Here is a 24573-nt window from a genome sequence, read left to right as displayed (position 1 = left end):
GTGGATAGCATTCTTTGTCATGAGTCTTATTGCATTGTCTTGGATCAGTGCCTTTCTGAGAAGACCCAAGTCCTTCACTGCCACTCGTCGTGAGAATACTGCTATTCTACGTGTAATATTCTCCTGGATCTGTCGTTTCACTTTGCATCAGTTCATGGAACCTTCCCAGGTTTTTCTGAGCCCTACCTACTCATCATTTCTTATAGCGCAGGAGTGTTCCATCACAATCGTACATCACAGCTTGTTCAGCCATTCCCCAGATGATGGGCATCCCCTTGATTTCCAGTTCTTTGCCACCACAAAAAGAGCTGCTAAAAACATTTGGTTGGACTGCTCACAACTCCACCGATAGTGCATTGGTGTCCCTACATTTGTCATTTTCCTTTTCTGTCATGTTAGCCAGTTTAATGCTGTGTGTGAAGTAGTACCTCAGTTATTTTGATCTGCGTGTCTTTAATCAAGGGTGATTTAGAGTATTTTTTCCATGATTATAGAGAGTGTTGATTTCTTCTGATAATGCTTTTCATGTCCTTTCACCATTTATCAACTGGACATTAGCTCATATTCCTAAAATTTGACTTCATTCTCTGTGTATCTGAGAAACGAGGCCTTCATTGGAGAAATTTGATAGAAAACTTTTCCCCAGTTTCCTGCTTCTTTTCTAATCTTAGCTGCATCAGTTTTGTTTGTGCAAAACTTTTTCAATTTGATGTACTCTAAATTACCCATTTTACATCCTTCAATGTTCCATATCTCTTGTTTGGTCCTAAATTCTGCCCTTCTCCATAAATCTGCCAGGTAAACTATTCCTTGCTCTCCTAATTTGCTTATGGTAAGTATGTCTAAATCCTGTGCCCATTTTGACCTTATCTGGTATACGGTTTGAGATGTTGGTCCATACCTGGTTTCTGCCCAGCTGCTTTCCTTTTTTCCCAGCAGCTTTTGTCAAAAGTGAATTTTTGTCTGAAAAACTTGGATCTTTGGGTTTATCAAACACTAAATTACTGTGGCCATTTACTACTGTGTACGTAATCTATTGCACCAATCCACTGCTTTGTTTCTTAGTACCAGATTGTTGTACTGATTACTGCCTTAGAATGCAATTTGAGATCTCATCCTAGTGGGCCACCGTCCTTTCCTTTTTTTTCATTGATTTCCTTGATATTCTTGATTTTTTGTTGTTTCAGTTTTGTTATTTTTTTTTCCAGTTCTATAAAATATTTTTTTGCTAGTTTCATTGGCATGGCATTGAATAAGTCAATTAATTTAGGCAGAAATGTCATTTTTATTCTGTTAACGGCTTATCCATGAGCAATTGATGTTTTTCCAGTTGTTTAGATCTGACTTTATTTGGATGAAAAGTGTTTTGTAATTGTGTTCAGATAGTTCCTGGGTTTGTGTTGGCAGGTAGACTCCCAAGTATTTTATATTGTTCATGGTTATTTGAAATGGAATTTCTCTTTCTGTCTCTTGCTGCTGGACTTTTTTGGCATTGCGTAGAAATGCTGATGATTTATGGAGTTTTATTTTGCATCCTGCAACTTTGCTGAAGTTGTTCCATTATTTCAGGTAGTTTTTTAGTTGATTCTCTAGGGTTTTCTAAGTATACCATTATATCATTCGCAAAGAATGATTGCTTTGTCTCCTCAGTGCTTATTCTAATTCCTTCAATTTCTTGTCCTTTTACTGCTAGAGCAAACATTTCTAGTACAATATCTCATTTATTTTTTCAGAGGACAAAGATCTGTTTTCTCTCTGTCCCACTTCCCTTGTGTCCTCTCCTCCCCCCCAAAAGAAAAACAAAACGCTTAAAACCACTCCGTGTAGATGTGTCCAGGGTTCCCAGTGTTACCATAACATGGGAATGAGATGAGTACTGAGATCTCAGGGCTTGAAGTTTATAAAACCACCCCTGCCTGTGATGTGGGAAGCCCAATTCTTATCTCCATTGTACAGATGAAGAGACTGAGACTGAGAAGGACTCAAACCAGCCCCTTGGGAACCTACCCATGGCACCTCTGCTCCTTCCCTTCCCCCAGGGTCACCCATGGAGAGTGGGAGGGGGGAACCCAGACGGTATCCTGCCAAGCCTTCCTTTTATAAAAGACAGAATAAGACCCAGATAAAAAGCATTTATTAAGCACCTGTGGTGTGTCAGTCACTGCTGAGAGCTGAGGACATGTTCAACAAGCATTTATTAAGCACCTGTGGTGTGACCTGGCCAGTATTCTGTGATAACAGAGACAAAAATGAAATAATCTCTGTTCCCTGGGAGCTTAGGTTCTAATGGAGGGGAGAATATGCCTGTATATAGATAATATCACACACGTGTATGATTTTACATGTTTGTGCTGTGTGTAGAGACATGTATGTACAAACACATGTACACGCAATATATCTATGTGTATACATATAAGAGATATATCTTATATGAATAAGAATTGCAACCAAAGCAGCCATGGGATGGGGGGAGCAAGGGCAGGCACTGGCCTGGAGGGGGAGGGGATCCCCAGTAAACCGATCTGAGTAAGGTCCGAACTGGGACTTGCACTCAGGACCTGAGCCTCCCAGTGGATGTAGGCTTGGGCCAGGAGCCAGGTTATCCTCTGGCCCCACGCTGAAGCCCCTCTCTTCCAGATTGGTGCAACCATCCAGCAGCCCTCTGTGGACAAAACTGCGTCTCGATGTCAAGTCATACCTCAACTCCCTCATCCAGGTACCAGTGAGGGCCAAAGGGCCAGAGGTGGGCTTCCCTCTTGTTGGGCCGGTGGCCCCAGGCTGGAGCTCAGCTTGGGAAGGACCACCTTGTCTGCAGTGTTGGCTCCTGGAATGGAGGTGGGGGGGAACAGCAGTCATTCTCAGCACCGATCCCTCCTTTTCTCCCCTCATAGCTGGTGTCCTGCCTGACTGAGACATCTGTGGCCACTGCTGTCCTTCAGCACATCAGTGCCACTGTCCCTTATTATCTGACCTTCCCCAAGCAGTGCCGGGTACTGCTCAAGGTGAGGTCTGAGGGCCTGGATAGCTGGGGGGGCGAGGCTGGGTGGCTAGGGGGAGGGGTCTGGGCGGCTGGAGGAGGGCAAGGCTGGTTGTCTAGGGGGGACCTGGGCACTGAGGGGGCATGGATGGGAAGGGTTGACCAGAGCTGATGCCTCCCCTGGACTGTGTTCTCACTAAGGACAGTGCCTGCCTGCAGCGTACCAGCCAGTGCCTCTGGTCAGAGGCCTGCCCCCATGGGTGACAGACAGCATTTAATAGCTGCCTGAGGTCGGCCAGGAATAATTCAGGAGAGTGATGTGTGCTGCTTCATCACATATGTGTCTTCCTCGGGCTGTGCTGAAAGATGCCTGGGATGGTGGGGGCCGCTGTGGGCTGAGGGAGGTGACAGGTCACTCCTGTCAGGCCCTGGCTCCCTGAAGAGCTCCTGGGGCAGCTGCTCCACTCTCCTGTCCTCATACTCCATCCATTATGCATGACCCAGGCCTCCCATCTCTGGCCATCCACTATCCCCACCTCATGCTGGATGACTAGGTGCTGCGATGCTCTGGGTGTTTTAATAGCTAGTGTATTAGAGCAGAGCTCTCTGTCTGGGGAGTTGGAGAGAAATATTTTACAGAGGCTGAGTCAGGCTGACAGCAGAGAGCAGTGGGGAAATAGAGGCACCCAGGGAAGGACAGGAGAATGTGGATGGGGGAGGGGGGACTGACTCCTTCATGGGACCCTGGAGGCCCTGGCAGCAGCTTTTGGCACAGATGTGGAAGGAATGGAACTTTGTTTCCCTCCCATGTAGGTCAGCACCTTTTGGACTGGAATCTGGGTGTGGGAGGATGGGGCTGTGGGAGACACCCAGGTGTGGTAAAAAGCTTTACGTTCTGCAGAACCTGGGTCCCATGGGAGGCAGCCCTGGCCCCTGTGGAGACCAAGTGCATGCGTGCATGCGTGTGAGTGCATGCGTGTGAATGCGTGCGTGTGAGTGCGTGCATGCATGCGTGTGTGTGGAGGGTTCCTTGATTTCTCACTATGGATGTCTACCAGGGAGAACGTGTGGAATGCACCAGCTCAGCCTTCAGCCATCAGAAGCTTTGTGCCGGCTCTGAACATTATTAGTATTAATTAGAGTGGTGGTTAATAAGGAGGAAGATAGGAATTTCCATAGCCAGGGAATTGGACTTTAGCCCTGGAGTGATCAGCAGGGACCACACAGGGCAGGAGGAGGCTGGGCATTCCCAGATGCCATCCTTAGTCCCCTGGCTGGCCTTCCCAACTGTAGGCAGAGGGTGGGGCTGGGGGCCGGAGGTCCTCGGGTAGCTCTCACCCTCCCCACCTCCACAGAGGATGGTCGTGCTCTGGAGCACTGGCGAGGAGACGGTGCGGGTGCTGGCCTTCCTTGTCATCAACAAAGTCTGCCGCCACAAGAAGGAGTCTTTCCTGAGTCCCATCCTCAAGGTGACTCTCCCTGGGCCCCAGTCAGGGTTGTCACAGACTTGATGGGATCACAGGTCTAATGCTGGAAGGGGCCTTGGAGCCATCTGGACCATCCCATTCTCTTTATCAAGGGGGAAACTGAGGCTCAGGAAAACAGTCTGCCCAAAGTCTGGTAGCCAGGGAGAGGCAGAATAAGGACAGGAGGCTGAGTCCTGTGTCCCTCCCCAACTCCCCTTTCACTGGGGGCAAATCCTGTGGCCCTGGCAGAGCCTGCTGGGTACATGGGAGGGAGAGGGTCTGGCCACGTTCTCTAACGGGGGCCATGGTCCCTTTGGCATTAGCGGTGTCCTGGGTCCTCCAGAGAGCTCCCTTGCCATAGATGTAGCCCCATCTTTCCAATGGGTAAACTGAGTCAAGAGAAGGGAATGCAAGCTGGAGGCTAGGGAGGGAGAAGATCTGAGACCACACCGTTAGGTAGTTTGATGGTAGAAGAGCTGTTGTTACATGCATCAGAAGCATCCTAAGGGGCTGGACTTGAGTTCCAGTCCTGCTTGTCACACACTAGCTGAGTGACTCTGGGCCTCAGTTTCCTCCTCTGTAAGATGGTTGTGTCAGTACCTGACCCTGTGACCCTCTGTCCTCCTTCCCTATTAGCAAATGTACATCTCCTACGTGAAGAACTCCAAGTTCACATCGCCCAATGCCCTCCCCATGATCAACTTCATGCAGCGCACGCTGACGGAAATGTGTGCGCTGGACACCAGCCTCGCCTATCAGCACGCCTTCCTCTACATCCGTCAGCTCGCCATCCATCTTCGAAACGCCATGACCATGAATAAGAAGGTAGGGGAGAAAAGCAGAGCAGAGGGGGCCAGACCCCCTGCTGCACCCTGACCAGCCGACCACCCATCCAGGCCCCCTGCTGTGCCCTGGCCATCTCTGACCACCAGCACCACCCTTCTCTCCTTGGTCCCAGGAGACCCACCAGTCTGTGTACAACTGGCAATACATCCACTGCCTCTACCTGTGGTGCCGCGTCCTGGGCACCATCCACCCCAGTGAGGTCCTGGAGCCTCTCATCTACCCGCTAACCCAGGTCATCATCGGCTGCATCAAGTATGGCTGGGGGGAAGAAGGGGGTAAGGGGGTGGCACCTCGGGGGGTGGCCTCGGCCGGAGCTCATCTAACAAGAGGAAACCTGCCCGACGGAGGGGCAGGGGCTTCCCAAGGCCCCCCGTGCCAGGCGCCCTCAGCTTGTGGGCTTGTTCCAGAGGAGCACCCCGGCCCAACCCCGGCGTGTGTTGGTGTGGATCGCGCTGGGGCCAGGCCTGGGGAGCGTCTCCGCCCTTGGCCGGGAGGTGGCGCTGTTCCCCCACACAAGGGGGGGGCGTTGCTGAGCAGGGAGGGGATGGGGAAGGCCCGCCGGAGTCACGTGCACATGGCTCCAGGCCGGACGGGCCGGATTGGCCACGTGCGTCTGCCGGATCAGGCGCCCCCTCCCGGCCCCGCCCCTGCCCAGCCCCTCCCCCCTCCCGCCCCCTCCCCCTCCCTGCCTGGCCCAGAAAGTGTATTAAAAATGTAGGCCCGTGGGGGAGGGGCCGGGCTGGGGGCGGGAGCCTCAGGAGGAGTTTCAAGGCCCCCCTGGGGGGAGGACCATCCTGCCCTTTCCTTGCCGCCTTGGGGACCTGAGTTGCAAAGTCTCCTCCCAACAACAGCTGCCCCTCTGGTGTAGTGGAAAGATCACCAGCGGAGCTCTGCCCTCGGGCCTCAGTTTCCTCCTCTGTAAAATGGACAGGGTGGCCTCAGGGCCTCTTCCGCATCAGGGCTGCCCCTTGACCCAAGAAGGGCAGGCTCCTGGCCCTCAGGCCGCTGAGCTGGTTCTCCTGGGTGCCAGGCTGCCCCAGCCTTCTCCATTGTTTCCCCTTGCCCAGGCTGGTCCCCACAGCCCGCTTTTACCCCCTGCGGATGCACTGCATACGGGCCCTGACACTGCTCTCGGAAAGCACCGGTGCCTTCATCCCCATCCTGCCCTTCATCCTGGAGGTGAGTTCATACAGGGCCACTGCAGGCACAGCCTAAGAACCACAACCCTCAGACCTGAAGTGCAGCCGTGAGCCTTGGTCACCTCCAGAGAGATGGGTGCCAGGTGGGCAGCAAACATGTATCCGGGTCTGCCCCGTGAGTGCTCACAAACGGAGACATGGACACTAGGCGGGCAGACCTGGACACGTGGTCAGAGGTCTATCCAGGGTTCTGCTGCTTTTGTCAAGTGGCCATTCTGAGCGTGCTGTGCCCCTCTAGGCCAGGTGCCATTGGCCCAGACAGATGTCAGTAAGACTGGGGACTTGGTGACCCCAAAGAATCTGCTTCCTATTTGTCTGGCATGGATTGAGGCCTTCCCCATGGCTCCTCACCACGTCAGGGCCTGTGGATGCCAGCCAAAGGGACTCTGGCCTTGAGGAGCCCACCACCCCATTCAGATAGCACTTTTCCCATGTCTTCCTGTGCTTTGGATGGGTGCGAACCATGGTCCCCTTGGAGTCTGGGCTCTGACCACAGGTCTCTTGTCCTCTGCTCCAGCCACGCCCCCAGCACCAAGGCGATTCCAGAGCCTGCCTGCCGGAAGGCCCATTGTGCACAGGCCGGGCATGCTGCCAGGGCCGCGGTCAGCCCCGCGGGAAGGAAGGAGGGAGGGGGCGGGTGGCAGGGAAGGGGGAGAACAGACCAACCCCACCCCAGACTCGCTCCCCATCCTTCTGCCGGGACTTGAGCCTTTGTGGTTTCATGTTGTAAACGTCCGTCAAAAACCACATCCTCCCTGTTGGTGGGAGCCAGCAGCACCACTGCCAGTGCCTCTGCCATTGCTAAATCTCTGACCTTGGGGCCCTTGGCTCGTCTAGCACTGCCTGACCCAGTGAGCACTGGCTTCCTGGGGTCCCCACCACTATATTTCTGCCTCGCTGTACCTGACACAGATGTGTGGGGCAGGGCCCCCCACGCCCCATTTCTAACCCCCATCGACCTCAGGGCTCCCAGCAGGCACCACAGGGCTCAGGAGCTTCCTGCCACATCCGTCATCACCCCTGCCTGGGCACCTGGGTGTGGAGGTGGGCCCTCCCTCTCCTTCCTCCCCTTCCTCCCCTCCCCCCCCAGCCCACAGGCTCAGCCCCAGTCAGCATGATAAAGGGCAGTGCTGTGGCTCTGGGAATCGATTTATTATTAATCGGCCTTGCTGCTTTTCAGTTAATCTGGCCCAGCCTCCCTCCTGCAGGCAGGAAAGGGGTGGCTACAGAGGGAGCTCAACTAGGGGTCCTTTTCTGCTTGGGCCCCCCCATTCCCCAGGAACATGCCCATCCCTGGCCAGCTGCCAACTCCTCTTCCCAGCCTACCCCTTCCTGTGTGGCAGCCTGACTTTTCTGATGGGGCCTCCCTCTATCCATGAGAGGTGGACCGAGGCTGGGGGCAGCACACAGGGTAAGCTGGGCAGCAGGCATGCCCATCTCAGACAGCCAGATACTCATGAGGTCAAACAGCACGAAGCTTAGGGAGGAGAGGGAGGCCTCCACACGCAGTGTGGTGTAGCAGATAGGGCCCGACCTGGTGATGCAAGAGCTGGCATTGAATCCTGCCCTGCACGGTCCCCATCTGGACTCTGGCAGCTTGTCCACCTCCCTGAGCCTCAGTTTCCTTAGCAGTGAAATGAAACAATTCTAGCCCCTCTCTCCCAGGATGGTTGTGAGAGTCAGGTGGAACAGCATGTGTTAAGTGCTTTGTAAACCTTGCTAGTCCAGGGGAGTAGGAGGGCTCAGGGCATGGGTAGGTGCTACATGTTGTGTCCAGTGGGGTGCTGGGCTCGACCTGGGAACCCCCCAATGCCTCCTCCCCATCTCCCTCCCTCCCCCTCCCCAGCTCCCTCCCTCTGCCTCCCTCCTCCTCCCCAGTTCCCTCCCTCCCCCTCCCCAGCTCCCTCCCTCTGCCTCCCTCCTCCTCCCCAGTTCCCTCCCTCCCCCTCCCCAGCTCCCTCCCTCTGCCTTCCTTCCCCTCTCCTTGCTCTCTCCCATCCCCTCCTGGGTGACCCTGGGAGCCTGTTGGAGGCTGAGGACACAGGGGCCTGTCTGTCGAGTCAGCTGCCGCCTGATGCGGCGACCTGGGCAATCAATACCATTTGGACGAAAGACATAATCGTGTATAACGAGGTTTGTAGCATTGATTATCCAGGTAGGGAAGTTTAATTTTTTATTTCCACAAGCTGCCGAGAAAATCGCCCTGGCTTCCAGCTGATCCTCTGCTGAGCCAGAGGCAGCCCGGGTGGGGGTGGGGAGAAGCCAGAGCGCCCCCTCCCCCCCCCCAGCTCCCTTCCCTGCTAAGCCTCTGGGTGCCTCCTCCCCAAGGACCCAGGGAGCTCTAGGGGGCTTTGACGCTGGTGACTCTGGCAGCGATAATCACGACATGATAATAGGCAGCATTTATGGGCCTCTTTAAGGTTTGCAAAATCCTTATCTCGTTGGATTCTCACATAGACCCTGAGAGTGCTAATGTTATCCCTGTTTTGCAGATGAGGAAACTGAGCGAGCCAGATGTTAAGTAACTTGCCCAGGATCACATAGCTAGTAAATGTCTGTGGTCCCCCTGACTCCAGGCCCAGTGCTTTGTGCATTTTTCCACCAGCTGTCTACACAGTGGCACTTGATAGGAGGACTGGAGGAACCTCTTGTCTTTACTGGTAGATTGTTGGGGCTGTTGCAAGCCTCTCTGGTTCATCACAGCCCTTGAAAAAAGCAGGTGCTGCTGGGACTTACTTCTATGTTACTTTGCTGCGGGAGAAATGCCTGTTTGTCAGTGTGTGGGGGAGCGGGGGGAGAGACTTGAATCTTGCTAGCTCTCGATTACTGACTAGGCCTAGAGGAGAATTCAGGGGTTGGAGCTAGGTGACAAGCCTAGTAGTGACTGGAATGGCAGCTTGTGGTTCTGCTGCCGACTGGTTGCCAAAGCATGACAGCCCAGTCTTGACTTCCCTGCCTCAGTTTCTCCATCTGTCAAGTGAAGTTTTAGATTAGTGCAGCTGAGAGTCCAGGGCAGTGAGTTCCATGCATAGTGAAGGTCATGGTGTTCTCAGCTCTTGGTACCCCTGAGAATGGGGTTGGCCAGGTTTGCTGGGCAGGGGTGATGGGTAGAACTGGGAGCCAGCTGAGTCATCAAGGTTCCTCTGACCCAATGGGAAATTCACCAAAGACAGGGCCTATCACCTTTCCTGTCCCGTGTACTGAGCTCAGGGAAGTGGACGTGGAAGGTTTGAATTTGTTTTGTGGGTTCACAGGTAGTGTAGTGAGAGAATCCAGGGTGTTGAAAGGCACATAGGAGGTCCTGTCTTTGGAAACCTCCTGTGCTCTGCATCATAGGAGGTACCAGGGCTGGAAGTGAAGGTCAGGGTGCCATAGGGTCCATAGACACTTGTTTGGTCCTCCTGTCCTTGGTCCCACAAAGCAGCTGAACGGAAAGGCTGCCAAGCAGAGGGGCTTCTCTGTCCTGTGCAGCCCCTGGGTTGATCTCAGGGTTGTGTTGGATCCCTGAGTCTTGACCCTCTTTTACTTGGCAGATTTTCCACCAAGTTGACTTTAACAAGAAGCCAGGACGTATGAGTGCCAAGCCCATCAACTTTGCTGTAATCCTCAAACTGTCCAATGTCAACCTGCAGGAGAAAGCATATCGGGTAAGGCCAAGCCCACCCTGGAGCACAGAGAGGAGAGGTGAGGGAGGGAAGTGCAGAGTCTCCATCTGGCCTCCAAGAGTCAGCAGCCCAAGCATGGTCAGGAAGGCAAGGCTGAACAGCAGCCTTGTGGAGAAGATTTGGGATTTCCAGGGCGATGCAGGAAGTGTGATATGTCCAGTGTTACAGAGTGAGAGGCCTGGTGTCCAGGTCACAGCAGACTAGAGCCACAGGATTGTCCTGTGCAAGGGTCACTTCAGTGTCAGCTGTTTGTGGGTGTCTGGAGGGCTCTCCCATGGGGAGCCAGGGGCCCAGGGAGGGAGTGAGCTGGTTCTAGTTGGCCTCTCCAGACCCATAGCCCTGTGACCTGCCCCTGGAAGTGGTGGTTTCTGCCTCAGTGGTGGTCTCTGAGCAGAAGCTGAATGACATGCCTCCTCATCAGAGAGGCAGTAACAGGGCCAGGAATGACTGAGTGATTGCCAAGGCTGTAGATAGGGCCTGATGGACTGAGGGGCTCCACCTTTGGGCAGCTTAATGGAGGAATCACTGTCATTAGGGCATAGGGTAGAGTCCTGGGGACTGAGAGGATGGAGGAACTTCTGGGAGGCCAGGGAGCCCCAGCTTCTTCCTGTCACTAGCTCCAGCTGGCACAGTCCTCTCAGTGCACAACACTTTGAAGTTCTAAGAGCCAGGGGCTGGGGCCACAGAGCAAGAAACACCCTGTGCTAAAGAAGCTCACTATGGGGGAAGACAGGACCCCAGACCTCACAGGGCCCTCATCATCAGGAACAACCCCTGCCTGTGACCCAGGCAGCATCACACACCTAGATGGGACCTCAGCCTCTAGGACCAGTACTCGGTCAGGAGAATAAGGTTGTTTGAGGGAGATAGCCCTGGGCAAGTCATTTAGCCTCTGCTTCCTCGTCAGTAAAGTAGGGAGGGACGATAGTGATTGCCAGGGTCTGTGAAGAGCATTTGAGAAATAAAATGTGCTCTGTCCCCTTGGCATTGCCACCCCCTTCTCCTCCCTCTCTTCTTTCCTCCTCCCCTCTCCCACGGAGCTGCCTCGATGCCCACTGTGCTGGGGTGGGAGTGGAGAAGAGTGCCCAGGATTGCTAAGCCTATCTCACCTTCTGCCAGGACGGACTCGTGGAGCAGCTCTATGACCTGAGCCTGGAGTACTTGCACAGCCAGGCGTGTGCCATTGGCTTCCCAGAGTTGGCCTTGCCTGCCATCATCCAGGTGAGGGGGTACTAGGCTCTAGGGCCCTGCTGGGGCGGGGCCTGAGTTAAGGAGCCCCTCCTTCCACCCCTGCTGTGGGCAGGAGGCCAAGGAGGAGCTATGGGCCTGGACTCCTTCAGTGGAAAGAAGTTGGGTTGGCCCTGGGCCCTCCGCCTTCTCTGGCCGACAGGGAGCCGGTGCTGAAGAGACGTCTGACCCAGCGCTGAACCCCGGGAGTGGACTCCACCCCTGGACTGGCCCAGCCAGGCCACAGAGAGCTGAGGGAGTCTGGCCTTGACCTCCTCTGTTAGTCGTTCTATCCACAAATGCTGATCAAGCACCTACTGTGTGCCAGGCAGCATGTAGTGCATCAGGTGCCAGCTGTACAAGGAGAAAGATACTGCCCTCTGGGATCTGACTTTCTAATGGGGAGGCAAAGGTAAACACAGACAAAATAGTTAAAAGATAAGGAAGGAGGTCATTTTGTCCCCATGGAAATGGCCCTTGGTCCAGCCTATGGGCAGTGAAGGCCCTCATTCGTATGTGCCAGCAATCCCCGCATGCATTGCCACTGAGGGCTGGAGGCAGGAAACCTAGGTGAGGCCTGGCTCCCAATCCCTCTCTGTGTAGACTGGGGCTTCAGCGTCTGCTCTCCCTCATTCCCAACAAGGCCTGGGCCAGGAGCAACCTCCCCCCCCCGCCAGTGCCTCTGTCTCCCCATCCCCATGTGGCTCACTCTCCCCATGTATCTGTATGCCCCCCCTCTCCCTCACAGTTTGCTCTGCACCCCAGATGTTTCCGATCATGGGGAGGCCCTGGGTTTCTTACAGGAAGGCGGCTGGCGGGGGGATGGGGGGTGGGGTGGGGGGCTGCCTGTGGTCCCTGCTGGCAGCGGCTGTCACTGTTTAGCCCTGGCAGGCCGACAGAGTCGATCCCGCTAATCACAGGTCTGCCCAGCGGGGAGAAAGCACACACTAATTACACACACACATACACACACACAGAGAAACACACACTAATTACACACACACACACACACACAGGCAGTCATTACAATCTCTCACATTCCCTATCACAGAGACAGACGGTATTTCGTGCTCTCCCTCCCGCCCCCCCCACCGTTATCCCCCTGCCGTCCTCTTCTCTCTCTCTTTCCCTTTCTCCCCGTTTATCTTTCTCTGTGTGTGTCTCTGTCTCAGATGTACACACACACGCAAGCAGTCATTACTGTCTCTCACATACCAGATCACATAAACAACGTTGCCTTTTTCTGTCTTTCTCACACACAAGTTATTATAGTCTCTCAAATACCTGATTATACAAATAAAGACAGTGTCACCCCTCTGACACACAGACACACACAGATGCACGCATGTGCACACGCACACACACACACACCCCGCCTTGTGGTTCCCCTGCTCTGGGACGCCTCTCTTGTAGTCTCTGGGGCCGGCCCTGGGTTGCCACATCAGTGATACTGACTCCTTCCAGGCCTGGGTGGAGAGGCTGTGCGAGGGTCCACGTGGACCCCATCATGAGAGGAGCCTTTCCCCTCCTCTTCTTCTCTCCCTGTCCCCCATCCTCCTCTCTCATCTTTGACCTTCAGACTGTCAACTTCCTTTCTCAAAGCAAGAACAGATTTACTTATGTCGTGGGATCCGAACTCAGAGAAAATAACATTTTCTACCAGTAAGCAGTCCTCAACCCCAGCCTCTATCAAGCTACAGCAATTCTGCACCTACTGTGTGCCAGGCCTGTGACCTTAGGCACAGGTTATAGAGACAAACATGAGCCAGCTCCTGCACTGCACAGCATATCCACACGTCTAAACAGAGGTCCTGGTCCTTCCAGGACCTCAGGCACCAGGCAGTACTTGAGCTGAGCTTGGAGGAATCCTGATGGATGGGGGCATCCATGGGAAGGCCTGTGCCAGGATCCAGGGATAGGAGAGGGAGGGCCGGGAATGGGCTGGGTCAAGAGCATTCTGGGTTCTAGTGGTAATAGGCAGCCATGTGCTGGAGTGGGAGATATGGGGGGAGGCTGAAGGAAGGAAGAACCACACATAGGCCCTTGAAGGAAGGCAGGGTGAGACAAGCAGTCCGGTTCCTCAGGGTGGCTGTGTCCTAGGGGAAATGTGATAAATCTCAGTAGCTAATGGGTAGTCACTAGGCTTGTGACCCTGGGGTCCCAGGAGGAATGTGGTACCCTCCACAGGGAGGGTCTGTAACTAACTGAGCAGCCCCAAGCCTGGCCTCTTCAGAAGGTCCAAAGGAAGAGAGGGCCTGTGTGGAGTCCCTGGTTGGCATTCCTAACCCCAGTCCTTCACTGACTTGTGAACCAGCCTGAGGTGTCTAGGAGGTGCCCATCTTTCCTGGCCTCCACAGACTCTCCACCTGCACCTCCACACATGGTGTCTTGACTGATGAGGATTGTATTGGGGAAATCTCCATCTGGGAGGATTCCCAGAAGGCAGAAGCTCACCACTGGCTCTTCAGATACCTGGCTGGGAGTTGGCAGTGATAGAATTGAAGTGGCATGGTTCAAGGTCTCATCCAGGGCCAATCTGAGTCTCCCTGCCACACTGGGCTTATGCTCTAGGTCAGGACTGGCTGGCATGACCCTTCAGGGACACCCAGGCCAGCTCATTTGGCCTTTCAGGGTCACTTGGCCTGGTCTGTATGGTGGTTATTGGACCCAGGGCCCCTCGAGCTGGCTCACAGCCTTCTCCCTGAAGAGCTAGTCCCTGAGCCTCAGCCGGGCTGTGTCTTAAGGGGCAAGGCAGGTCTTGCCCTCCTGCCCCTCACATTGGGAAGCAGCTTCCTGGGCTGCACAGGGTCTGGAATGGGGAGGTTTTCAGAAATCTGCTAACTCTCTCCCTTCCTGTTTCCTCTGACAGTTCAAATCCTTCCTGAAGGATTGCAAGGTGGCCAACTACTGTAAGCAGATCCGCCAGTTACTGGAGAAGATACAGGAAAACATCACTTACATCTCCAGCCGGCGGCAGAAGGCCCCTTTTGGCGTGTCCAACCGGCAAGCTGTGGTGAGTCCTTCCTCTAGCTGGGTGACCCAGGGAGGATGGGGAGGAGTGCACCTTCCCCTGGTGGGGCTGCAGTCCAAGCAACTGATGGATGAGCTAGAGGTGCTGGTGTCTGCAGAAGTCTGGAGAGGGAAGCCAAAATCCCCTGGGTGCCCTGGTTCAGGGATGAGTAGAATTGGACTTGGCTGTGGCCACATCTGTCTGTCTGTCTGTCTCCTGAGGGGCATGGAGCTGGGGAAGACAAAAGCTGGGTCTGCCCACTACTGCCAGACGGCAGGGGCCCTGGAACCTTGGGTGCTCATGGGTCACAGTCAGCATGTTGGCATCTCCAGCCTTCTCCAGTTATCTGGGCTTTTCCTTGGGGGCCACCAGGAGCCCCCAGGCCTGCTCACTGCCCAGAGGCTTTGGGTGCTTTCTGTAGCCATTGATTCCTTTGTAAGGAGAGCCGAGCTGCGTCCTGGCACCTCTGGCCCCTGGCCCATTCCCCACCAAGATGTGAGGGGGTGGGGGAGAAGAAGCCAGCCAGGCTTTCCCCCGTCCCCACTCTCCACCTCAGGCCCTGGAAGTGCCACTGATAGGAAGGCTCCTGTGGGCTGTAGGACAGGGCAATGAGAGCACAAGCTGAACATCGATAAAATTCTGGGTCAGTGGGGGAGGGCATGGATCTGCCAAGTGCCAGCCCCAGACTGAGAGGCGCCAACCATGGCCACTCGTCTGCACCTGGCCACAGTTTGGGGGTCACTCTCCAGAGGAGAGTCCCTGTGATATTCCACAGAATCTGAGGCAATGGGTGTGTCCTTAGGATGCCTGGGAGAAGCAGGTGCAGGCCGAAGGCACCCCACTCACCAGATACTACAGCCACTGGAAGAAGCTGAGAGATAAGGAGATCCTGCTGGAGATCAGTGGCAAAGAAAGGGTGAGGGATGTGGGGGGCTAGGGCTGGAGCAGCCAGGGGTCCCCATTGAGGCAGGGAGAAGGGGGGCTACTCAGGCTGGACTCCCATGGAACATCGAGAGGAGGCCAGAGGCTGGAGGCCATCTCTTCCTCCTGGCCTGGATTCCCATGCCCTGGCTCTCACTTGAGGGGAAAGCACACATGCATGCCTGTGTGTATGCACACACACACATACCCTCATGCAAACACCATGCAGGAACATCCCATGCACCCACACAAACACAGACTCACACAATACATACACCACATGTACAAACACACCACACACTTACTACACACATGTAAGCACAGAAGCATACCACAAATCCAACATGTACACACATAAGATGTGGGTGCGCTTGGTACCTGTAAACAGGACACAGTACATGCAGACACAACACGCAGTACGAACACCACACATACACACACTCTGCAGACTGTTGAGGGATATAGATGTATAACACACGCATGTATACACACACACTGTTAGGGGCATATGGATGTATAACACGCACACACACTCTGTTAGGGGCACTCATGCTGAGTCAACATCCAGGATGTTTTGCCACTGGGGCCTGTCGGGGGGGTCTCGGAGGGAACGTTCTGTTCCTCACAGTCTGGGGCTGGGGGCAGGATGCCAGGGTCCTGTCTGTGGGCAGGGCCAGACAGTCTGGAGGGGGCTTGCTATAGGGACCCCCCCCCCCCCCCAGAGCATGGAGCTTGGTAGGAGATGCCAATTTTGATTTGATTTTTAATCTATCTCCTGGGGTAAAAGCAGGGAGGAGGTCTCTTGGGACCATTGAATTAAAAATGTATTAAAGTTGTCCCCAAGTGGCCACGCCTCATGCCATCTTGCCCATTGGGCCGGGGGTCAGCGCAGGGGTGTCCGTAGCTAGAGGGCCCAACGGTGGTTTATAGCTGCCTGTTAGGGTCATGATATGGGTAATTAAACCTCAGAAGGAGATTGATGGCCTGGTGGGCCAGAGGGTGGAGATCCCGGCCACCCTGCCCGCCCTCCCTGCAGCTGGGGTCCGACAGGCTCTCCCTGGCCGGCCCTGGCTGGTCTTCGTCTTTCCTCCAGCTGGAGGAGCTGAACTTCCCTGAGATCAACCGACGGAAACCGGCAGACAGAGAAGAGGAGGACAGGAAAGAATTCAAGGACCTCTTTGACCTGGACACAGACTCCGATGAGGAGAGTGAAGTCCTAGTGAAAGGTAGGTAACAGGGTCAGAGCCCTGGATAAGCTGGGGAGAGGGCTAGCTTCAGGACCTTGGAGGCCTGGGTTCGAGGATGCCTCTGATGCTGAGGGACAGGCTTCCTGACCTTGATCAGACTGGGTCTGCGCCACTGAAGGGAATCTTCACGCTGGGAATTCCCTACTCCACAGAGCAGTCTGCTGAGGGGGAGGTACTGTTCTCCCACAAGAGGAGTTTGGGGCTTGTCTGCTCTGTCCCACCAGGGTCAGGCTGACTAAGGCTTGATCTGGAGCATAAGAGTGTCCCCAAATGGTCAGGGCTGGGTGGCCACTTGGTGGGTGGAGATGGTGGGAGATCAGATGAGCCCAGAGGGCCCTGAACCACCAGCCCTTCCAGGGAGCAAACACTTTCTTGACCCAGGATACCTCTTCCTCCTCTTCTCCTCTCCTCACCTTCCTCTCCTCCTCCTCCCTTTCCTCTCCTTCTCCCTCTCTTCCCCCTTTCCCTTCCCTGCCCCTCCTCCTCTTCTTCCTCTTATCCCCTTCCCCTTCCTCTTATCCCCTGCCCTATCCCTCCCCCTTCCCCTCCCCCTCCCCCTCCTCTTCCTCTTCCTCTTCTTTAGTGGCCATGCTTCTGAGTTGGACCATCCACCCCCTCTTCCCTCTAGCCCCTTAGTCCTTCAGCTAGGTCAGGAACATTTCCAGGTCATGGGCACTTTTTCAAATACAAATGAAGAAGGAGGGAGGCACAGTTGGGTAGCAGCTGATCCAGTTCTGAAGGTCTGAGAAGCTGCAAGCCCAGCTGAGCCAAAGCAGCAGCAGCCAGTGGGTTCGGAGGCAGTGGATGCTTTCCCTGTGCTCTGCTCTCAGTAGACTCTTACGGAGGCCGGTGCCCATTTGTGGGTACCGTGGTCCTATGAGGGGGGATCAGGCTGCCTTCAGTGCTTGGTTCCCTAGGGCTTACCCCAGACTGGTGGTGGGGAGGGGCAGAGAGGCAGGTGGAGGCTGACCAAGGGGACTTTCCTCACTTTGAGCCATCCGAGAGTGGCCTGGGCCTCCCCTAGAGTGTGGAGGGGAAGTGAGGGGCTCCTCATGGAGTGAGATGAGGGGAGGGAAGCCCCACAGGCCTGGCTCAAGCCACAGTACAGCCTGGGGGAATTTCAGACCGTCTTAGGCATAGGTGGATGCCCATTCGTGTGGATGGCATCTCTCGTGATGCCAGCCATAGTGACCCATAGCTTTCCAGGTAGTGGGTTTGGGGCTCCTCAGCCCATCAGGGTCTTTGCCAGCCTAGCCTGAGAGTGTGGCTGAGAGATGCCCCCTAGGCTTTGAAGTTATTTCCGTATTTGCCATATTCAGGTGTGGATCCTTTCTTCCTCCTGAGGTGATCAGGAGCTTGATGTTTGCCCTATCCTCTCATTTTATGTATGGAGAAACTGAGACTCAGATTGTCCAAATGACTTGTCCAGGGCCCTGTGGCTTCTCAGTGTGTTTGAGGCAGGCCCCACACATCTGACACCCACTCTAGCTCTGGGCTTTTGTCGCTTTTTGAGTGTGTGTTGCCAGCTTTGGGCCATCCTTAAGTCTATCTTAAGATGGGTTTTCCAGGATGGGAGAGGGTGGGTGTGACACCCCCTGCAGCCCAAGGGCTGGTCACAAGATCAGTGACCTCAGCTGTGCAGGACAGAGGCCCACCGTGGGACCCACAGGCAGGACGGAGCACAGTGGAGATCCGGGCTGTCCTCACACATTCTGTACTGAACCACACTTGTGTTCGTCTGCCATCGGGCGAGCAGGACACAAGGGTCAGCCTGGCACAGCCCCGAGCCCTGCCTTGGCCTCTGTCTGAGGCCACAGGGGAGAGACAGTCTCAGATGTTTTGGGGGTGTCTGCCTCAGTTTACCTGTGCTAGACTTTGGGTACAGATGATGTCTGAGAGAAGCTTTGCACATCCTCACCCTTGTAGTCTGGAGGGATGGGAGCATAGGTGATCCAAACCTTCACATATATTAAGTGCCTACTGTGTGCCAGGCACTGCGTTATTGGAGCCCTGGGGATACAAAGACAAGAGACAGATCCTGCCAGCAAGGAGTACCCAGTCTAAGGGGGATGATCCAGGCAAAGAGCTGTGCACAGAACAGCTGTGGATGGGATAAACAGACGGGCTAGGGGCGTGGAGAGCTTCCTGAGGGGGCTGGGGAAAGGCCAGGGACAGAGGTGAGGAGGGAGAGCCCTCCAGGCCTGGGAGCCTGTGTGGGACCATCCGGGCCCTGCCCTGCAGAAAAGGAGGGGCTAAGAGGCCAGCAAAACTGAGGATGGACTGCTGCCAGCAGAGGGGTTGGCATGATGCCTGTGTAGGGTGGGCAGAAGACACCCAGAGGAGGCCCCGAGTCCGGCTCTGCCCCTTCCTTGGCCTCGTGCCACCACCAGCCCTACTTGTTTTGGGCTCCTCTGTTGCTGGCTCAGCCCAGGGCTCTTGGAGGGTTCTGAGGGAGTGGGTACCAGCTGGAGGCATTTAGGGATACAGTAGGGCAAGCTCCTGGCTGCCTGGCACATCTCCTGCTGTTGGCTCTCCTCCCCCATCCGTGGTCTCAGGCAGAGTGCACAGAAGCTGGTGCCTCGGTTTCCTCCCTTGTCAGACTGCCCCCTTCTCAGGGTATGGCTGTGTCTGGGGCAGAGTGAGGTCCTCCTCCTAGCACACCAGGCCAGGAGGCTGTGGCTGCCATCCCCTCTGGGGGCTGTAGCTGCCACTTCCTTGACCTCTCCTTCATGAGACAGCTTAGGCTCTGATCTGTGTAAAGGGGACAGAGGAATTCACCCTTGACTATCCAGAGGCAGTGTAGACCTGCCTGCTCCCCCTTTCACAGCCCAGGCTGCACTGGGGAGCTCTCTGGGCTGGGGCCCCTGAGCAAGCAGCATTCCTGCAGGGGCAGCCACGGACAGGAGAAAGAGGGGAGTGGGTCATTCTGAGCTCCTTGGCAAGGTCCTAGGTGAGCCCCTGAGAGGTGGCGCAGGTCAGACTGTCCCCCCCCCCCCCACCCATCTATGAGACCACACTTGGTAATATACCACTTGGGAGCTGATACTAAGTGGGGCCAGCAGGCTTAAGTCAGGGAGATCTGCCTCAGACACTTTGTGACCCTGGCTAAGTCATTTCCCCTCTGCCTCCTGGGATTGTGGTGATGTCCCAGTGCACTCCCATCTGTAAAGTGCTAGCACACTTGGGTGTCTCCCCACTGCTCCTTCCAGACCCCTGGATGTGGAAGGTAGGAGGACACTGCACTGCACATATTTTCAGGAAGGGAGGCCTTCCTCGTGATCATTTAACCCAGGGCTCCAGGATGGGGTCAGGACAAGGGGGATGGGGCCTGGCTTTCAGATCTCCAGCCCATGATTTCTGGGGATTGGGAAGGACTCCAAGGTCGGGGTTCTCCTTTTACCTCCAGCTCCAACCCCCAGCTAATTGCCCACTGGTGAAATTTGGGAAGGCCACTGGGCTCCTAAGGTGCCAGTCACTGGGGAGTTTGGGGAGGCTTGGGCAATGAGAGGTGGTGGGTGGGACCTGGAGAGCAGGCCAGCCTGGTACCACACCCTTATCCCCTACCTGTCCCTGCTGCTGGGAGAGGGGGAGGGGTGGGGAGCTCTGTTCTAGTTGCTGAGATCCCACACGTGATAGCTCCACCTTCCCACTCAGCCCTTTTATCCCCCCTGCCTGGGGAGCTAGGAGTCCGGCCCTTGCTCAGGGTGCAGAAGTCTGAAGGGAGGAGAAAGCTGGTCTGTTCCCCTCATTTTATGGATGAGGAAACTGAGGGCACTTGTCCAGGGCCACACAAGTAGTCCCTTAATCTCATTTCCATCCAGGGAGGCTGAGGAGATGAGCCTTGGGCTTGGTGCCCTCATCCCTTCCCTCTGGAGCACTTGCCCCCAAGACCTCTGACCTTTGGCCATCTGTGTTGGGGACAGGGGTCACTGGGTCTGATGAGTGTGGTGGGTCACAGTAGGGGCTTGAGTTGGCTTTTGTGGGCCTGTCCCTGACCCGGGCTGTTAACTAGGTCCACTCTGCTCTTTTGTTGGGGGGGGGGGGCGTTAAGGGGGAGCGCCAAGACTAAGGCCCTATAAAGCATGGCTTGGGTGTGACTAGTCAACATGTGGGCTGGACTGGGGTAGGGGGCTGTGGGTAGTGAGGGGTGGGGGGAGGATCTGGCTGCTTCCAGCTCTGATGGATCTGTGTGTGGTGATGGGGAAGGAAACACATGAATTTCTCTCATTTACCCCCTGACAGGTCTCAGGCAGGGAGACAAGCCTGTCGGAGATTATTAATGACTCTGGGCAGGAGCGGGGCGCGATTAAGGGAGAACCAGAGAAGGGCCGTCACTGCGCCAGCTGCCTTCGTTGGGCCCCTGTGGCCGGCTCTCTAATGAACTCTCCCCAGTGGCCCTGGTGCTGATAGATTTGGGGAGGGGCCAGCCAGGGGAAGGCTCTTGAGGCCTGACTGACCCCATAGCTGACCCCAGTGAGTTCTGTGTCTGAATTACAGGAAGGGCTGGCTCCAAGAAAGCCCAGAGTAAAGACAGTGACGGCTTTGGTGACAGCCTGGATGAGTCGTCCACCTTGAGCGGGGACAGTGAGGACCAAGAGGAGGGTGATGAGGACAGCAGCAGTAACTCTGAGGGTGAGTATGTTAGAAGCCCAGGAGGTGACCAAGCCATACCCACAACCGGAGGGGAGTCTTCTGGGCTATGTCCGGCCAGTAGCAGCTGTGACCAGAGCTTTGGCTTGGATGCAGTTCCCTGGTCCTGGCCAGGCCCCAAGGCAGCCACTGACCAGGCTGGCATAGAGTGCTTCGGGGAGCCCTAGGGGGCAGGCTGCTTGTCAGGAGCCTCTCAAGGCTGCAGGCCTCCCACCCCCCAGACACTGGCCAGCTGCTCCTTTCTTTCCTGCTATCTGGAAACAGCAGCGACCTCAATAAATTAATTAGCACCATGATTAATTAGTGATGAGGAACCTCGGCTGCCTTGTTCCTCCCTGATAAAGCAGAATTGCACCTCCAGCCTATGCTCTCTTCCTCCCCCAGGCCGAGCCTCGAAGCTGCCCCCGGCTGAGCTGGAGAGATTGGCCCAGGGGGAGGAAGACGTAGTAGAGGAGCTGCAGCTTTCCGATGAAGACTGAGGCCCGAGCTCCCCCTGCCAACTGGCATGTCCTGGGACCCCAGCCCTCCACCTCTGAGGAGGAAGGAACAGAGGAGGCATCAGATGGGGGGGCTTTATTGGGCTTTTTCTTTACAATATAAAGAAGCTTACATGTACTGAGAAGTGTCTTTAACAAAAGTTGGTGGCACGTGCAGTGTTTAGGGGAGCTCAGGCCTCCAGCCCACATCAGTACCTTGGCCTGCCAGGAGGCCAAGCACAAAGTCCCTCTGCCTTGTACCTGGCTGCTGGGCAGGCCAGCGAATGCAGCTGGCCCCTGGATGGTGGCTGCCCTCTGCATCAGACCCTTGGCCTGCCCACTTCTGCCATCGCTGTGGGCTGTCTTTGGTATTGTTTGAAGTTGCTAGAGATGCATAGACACCTGAATCAGGAACCGAGTCCAGTCTGGGGGTGTGGAGGCGGCCAGCCTCCCTGGGCTTGGCTTTTTGTGTCTCTGCTTCAGACCCTTAGAGCTGCTTCCAGAAATTCTTTGGATTTTTCTCGTCTCCTCCTGGGCTGCTAGTCCTGCTTTTCTGGGGTTTTTTTTCCTTTTTCTTTTTTTTTTTGGCCTCAAAAAGATACAAAGCTAGGCGAGGCAGGGCCAGTGCCCAGGGCCAGGTGCCCAGCCATCCTAGAAGGGCCAGGGATGAGGTGGTCCAGGACTGCCCTTGCCAAGCAGCCTTGGGGAGTTAGGAGGGAGGCTTGGGCACATCCCCTAACCCCACCAGCAGGGAGGGAGTACCGTTCTCTTGTTTAGGGGAACCTCTGCTGGCTGAGAAGCTGCTTCCAAAGGGGGATGCAGTGTTGGCTGGGGAGGCAGGCTGGAGCTCTCCTGGCAACTCCCTGTCTGTTGTCCCCTGAAGGCCAGAGGCCTGCAGAGGGAGAGCCACGGGGAAGCTGGCCATGTAGAAGAGTCTGCCCACGCGCTTGGCCACCTGTGAGGGAGGAGAAGCGCTCTGACTGGCCAGACACTGGGGACCTAGGCCAGCAAGATCGCTACAGCTGCCTTGGCATAGGAAGCCTCCCAGCTCTGTCTGGGAGAGCTGGACAGGCAGTGCCAAGGACTGCTGCTCAGAGAAATCAGAGGCCTTGTCTTGGACCTCCAATTGAGGAACTGCCACTGGGTATCACTGCCCAGGGAAAAAGCAGAGAGAGAGAGGGAGGGAGCTGAAGCTGGCCCAGGCTAAGGAGGCACCACATCCTTCTGTGTACCCCAAGGAGGGAGCTGATCACTAGTCAGAGGCGGATGCCCCCAGAGCTGGGCACAGAGGAAGCAGTGTGCTCAGCAACACTCCCACCCAACCTGAAAAGCCCTCTGAGTGTTTGGGGATGGAGCTTTTCCTTCCCAGGGTTTCCCAGGTCTGTCACCCCTCTTTCCTCAGGGGCCCCTGAGGCCCAGACAGGCTTGGTCTAGCTAGGCTTCCAGCCAACCCCAGCCCCTTTCCAGTGAATCAGAAAGAGCAGAGCCTGAAGTTAGAGGGCCTGCATTCAAAAATTCTAGCTTGTTCATGTGCGGGGGATGGGGGGACCACTGGGTTTTGGCTTCCCTAGGGGCACAGGCACATGTGGGGGGTGACTCACATGGGATCGGATCTTCAGGGCAGGCCCCAGCTTCAGCCCCATGTTAGTTAGCAAATGCTCCTCGGTCAGCAGGGGCAACGTCTCCCCATCTATGGCCTGTTCTCTGAATACCTGGGAACAGCATGGGAGGTGTAGTCAGCTGATGGGAGATCACCCTCTTTCCTTCCCTCCCTCCCCCATGCTCCTTGTCTGCTTCTTTCATTGGGCCAGTGGCCTCCAGGGTAGGCTGCCACCGGATGCACCCCCCCCTTCCAAGCTTGTCACAGATGCTCATAAGCATCCATCTCCACCATCCTTACTCTAGTCACTGGGACAGCCCAGGGGTTTCCAAAGGGAGTCAGGGAGGGGAGCCAGGAGAGCAAATTAGTGCAACTTCCAGCAGAAAATGAAATCTTCCCCCCCCACCCCAATCTCCAACAGAAGACAAATTCCCTTTGTGTGCTGGCCAAGCCAGGATGGTGTGTGCAGCCCCAGGGGCCAGACTGTCCTTCCCCCATGTCCACCCCCAGATACTGGAGGAGAAACCTGCTCCACACTGGGCCCTGGTGGGGAGGGGGCTGTGGTTTTGTGTCCCACACACATGTGGGTGTGTCTGCCAGTGTACACCATGGCCACGGGCTAGTGGGGCCCCATCCCACCTCAGACCTGAACAGAGGCCAAGGGTTTGACAGTATCGCTTGGCCCCTGCCCAGCCCCTCATGGACTGCAGAGCATTGTTGGCTGTCTGGGGGCCATCTGTGAGGGTTGGGGAGGGGGTTGGGGACAGGAGGAAATAGCTGTTGTCTGAGTGTCTGACTGGTTGGGGGGCCATAATTCATGGTGACATGATTCCCCCCCCCCGCCTCCGCTTCCCCTCCCATACCGGGGCATACTCTCCACAGCCGGCCAGGCCACCCACGAAAGTGCACACGTCATCCACTGTCCACTTGCTGACATCTTCAGGGCCCACAGTCTCCTCCCCGCTGTCCAAGAACAGTCCCCCCATGGTGCCTGCACGAGGAAGAGGAGAGGGGGTGTCACTAGAGACTCTTTGGCCTGGCTTGCCTTGCTTCCCCCCAAAGAAGTAAGAACCTTGCAGGCCAACCCCCACCAGTGACAGTGCACACCTCTGACCCCTGACCCATCTCTCTTTGGTAGGGCAGTCAGTCCCCATCTCCCTAGCTCTCCAGTCTCTAGGGGCTTCAGTCTGGGTCTTGGTTTCTGAGGTTCCCCGTTCTCCCCACCCTGGCAGAATGCCAGGGATTTAGCACTAAACTTCTGTGGGCCCTCAATCAACGTGGGGGAGGTT

The 24573-nt window shown here is 55.7% G+C and overlaps 2 protein-coding genes across 6 annotated transcripts in view; one reads left to right on the top strand and one right to left on the bottom strand.

Annotated features, from left to right (window-relative positions):
- Positions 1–21823, top strand: part of NOC2L (NOC2 like nucleolar associated transcriptional repressor) — a 42107-nt gene extending 20284 nt beyond the window's left edge. For both annotated transcript variants that reach the window (XM_072608421.1, XM_072608422.1), the window contains exons 7-19: positions 2638–2716; positions 2892–3002; positions 4333–4446; positions 5080–5268; positions 5402–5541; positions 6357–6468; positions 10022–10135; positions 11273–11374; positions 14250–14393; positions 15193–15306; positions 16405–16537; positions 21056–21190; positions 21593–21823. In XM_072608421.1, the coding sequence (XP_072464522.1) occupies positions 2638–2716; positions 2892–3002; positions 4333–4446; positions 5080–5268; positions 5402–5541; positions 6357–6468; positions 10022–10135; positions 11273–11374; positions 14250–14393; positions 15193–15306; positions 16405–16537; positions 21056–21190; positions 21593–21687 (1582 nt within the window). In that variant the 3' untranslated portion in view covers positions 21688–21823. The remainder of the gene's footprint in view (positions 1–2637; positions 2717–2891; positions 3003–4332; positions 4447–5079; positions 5269–5401; positions 5542–6356; positions 6469–10021; positions 10136–11272; positions 11375–14249; positions 14394–15192; positions 15307–16404; positions 16538–21055; positions 21191–21592) is intronic.
- Positions 21767–24573, bottom strand: part of SAMD11 (sterile alpha motif domain containing 11) — a 42678-nt gene continuing 39871 nt past the window's right edge. For all 4 annotated transcript variants that reach the window (XM_072608417.1, XM_072608418.1, XM_072608419.1 and 1 more), the window contains 3 exons: positions 24148–24275; positions 23286–23396; positions 21767–22639 (listed from right to left, as the gene is read on the bottom strand). In XM_072608417.1, the coding sequence (XP_072464518.1) occupies positions 22394–22639; positions 23286–23396; positions 24148–24275 (485 nt within the window). In that variant the 3' untranslated portion in view covers positions 21767–22393. The remainder of the gene's footprint in view (positions 22640–23285; positions 23397–24147; positions 24276–24573) is intronic.

This window comes from Notamacropus eugenii, chromosome 5, assembly GCF_028372415.1.
Source record: "Notamacropus eugenii isolate mMacEug1 chromosome 5, mMacEug1.pri_v2, whole genome shotgun sequence".
NCBI lineage: Eukaryota > Metazoa > Chordata > Mammalia > Diprotodontia > Macropodidae > Notamacropus > Notamacropus eugenii.
This window is presented reverse-complemented; position numbering and strand designations above follow the sequence as displayed.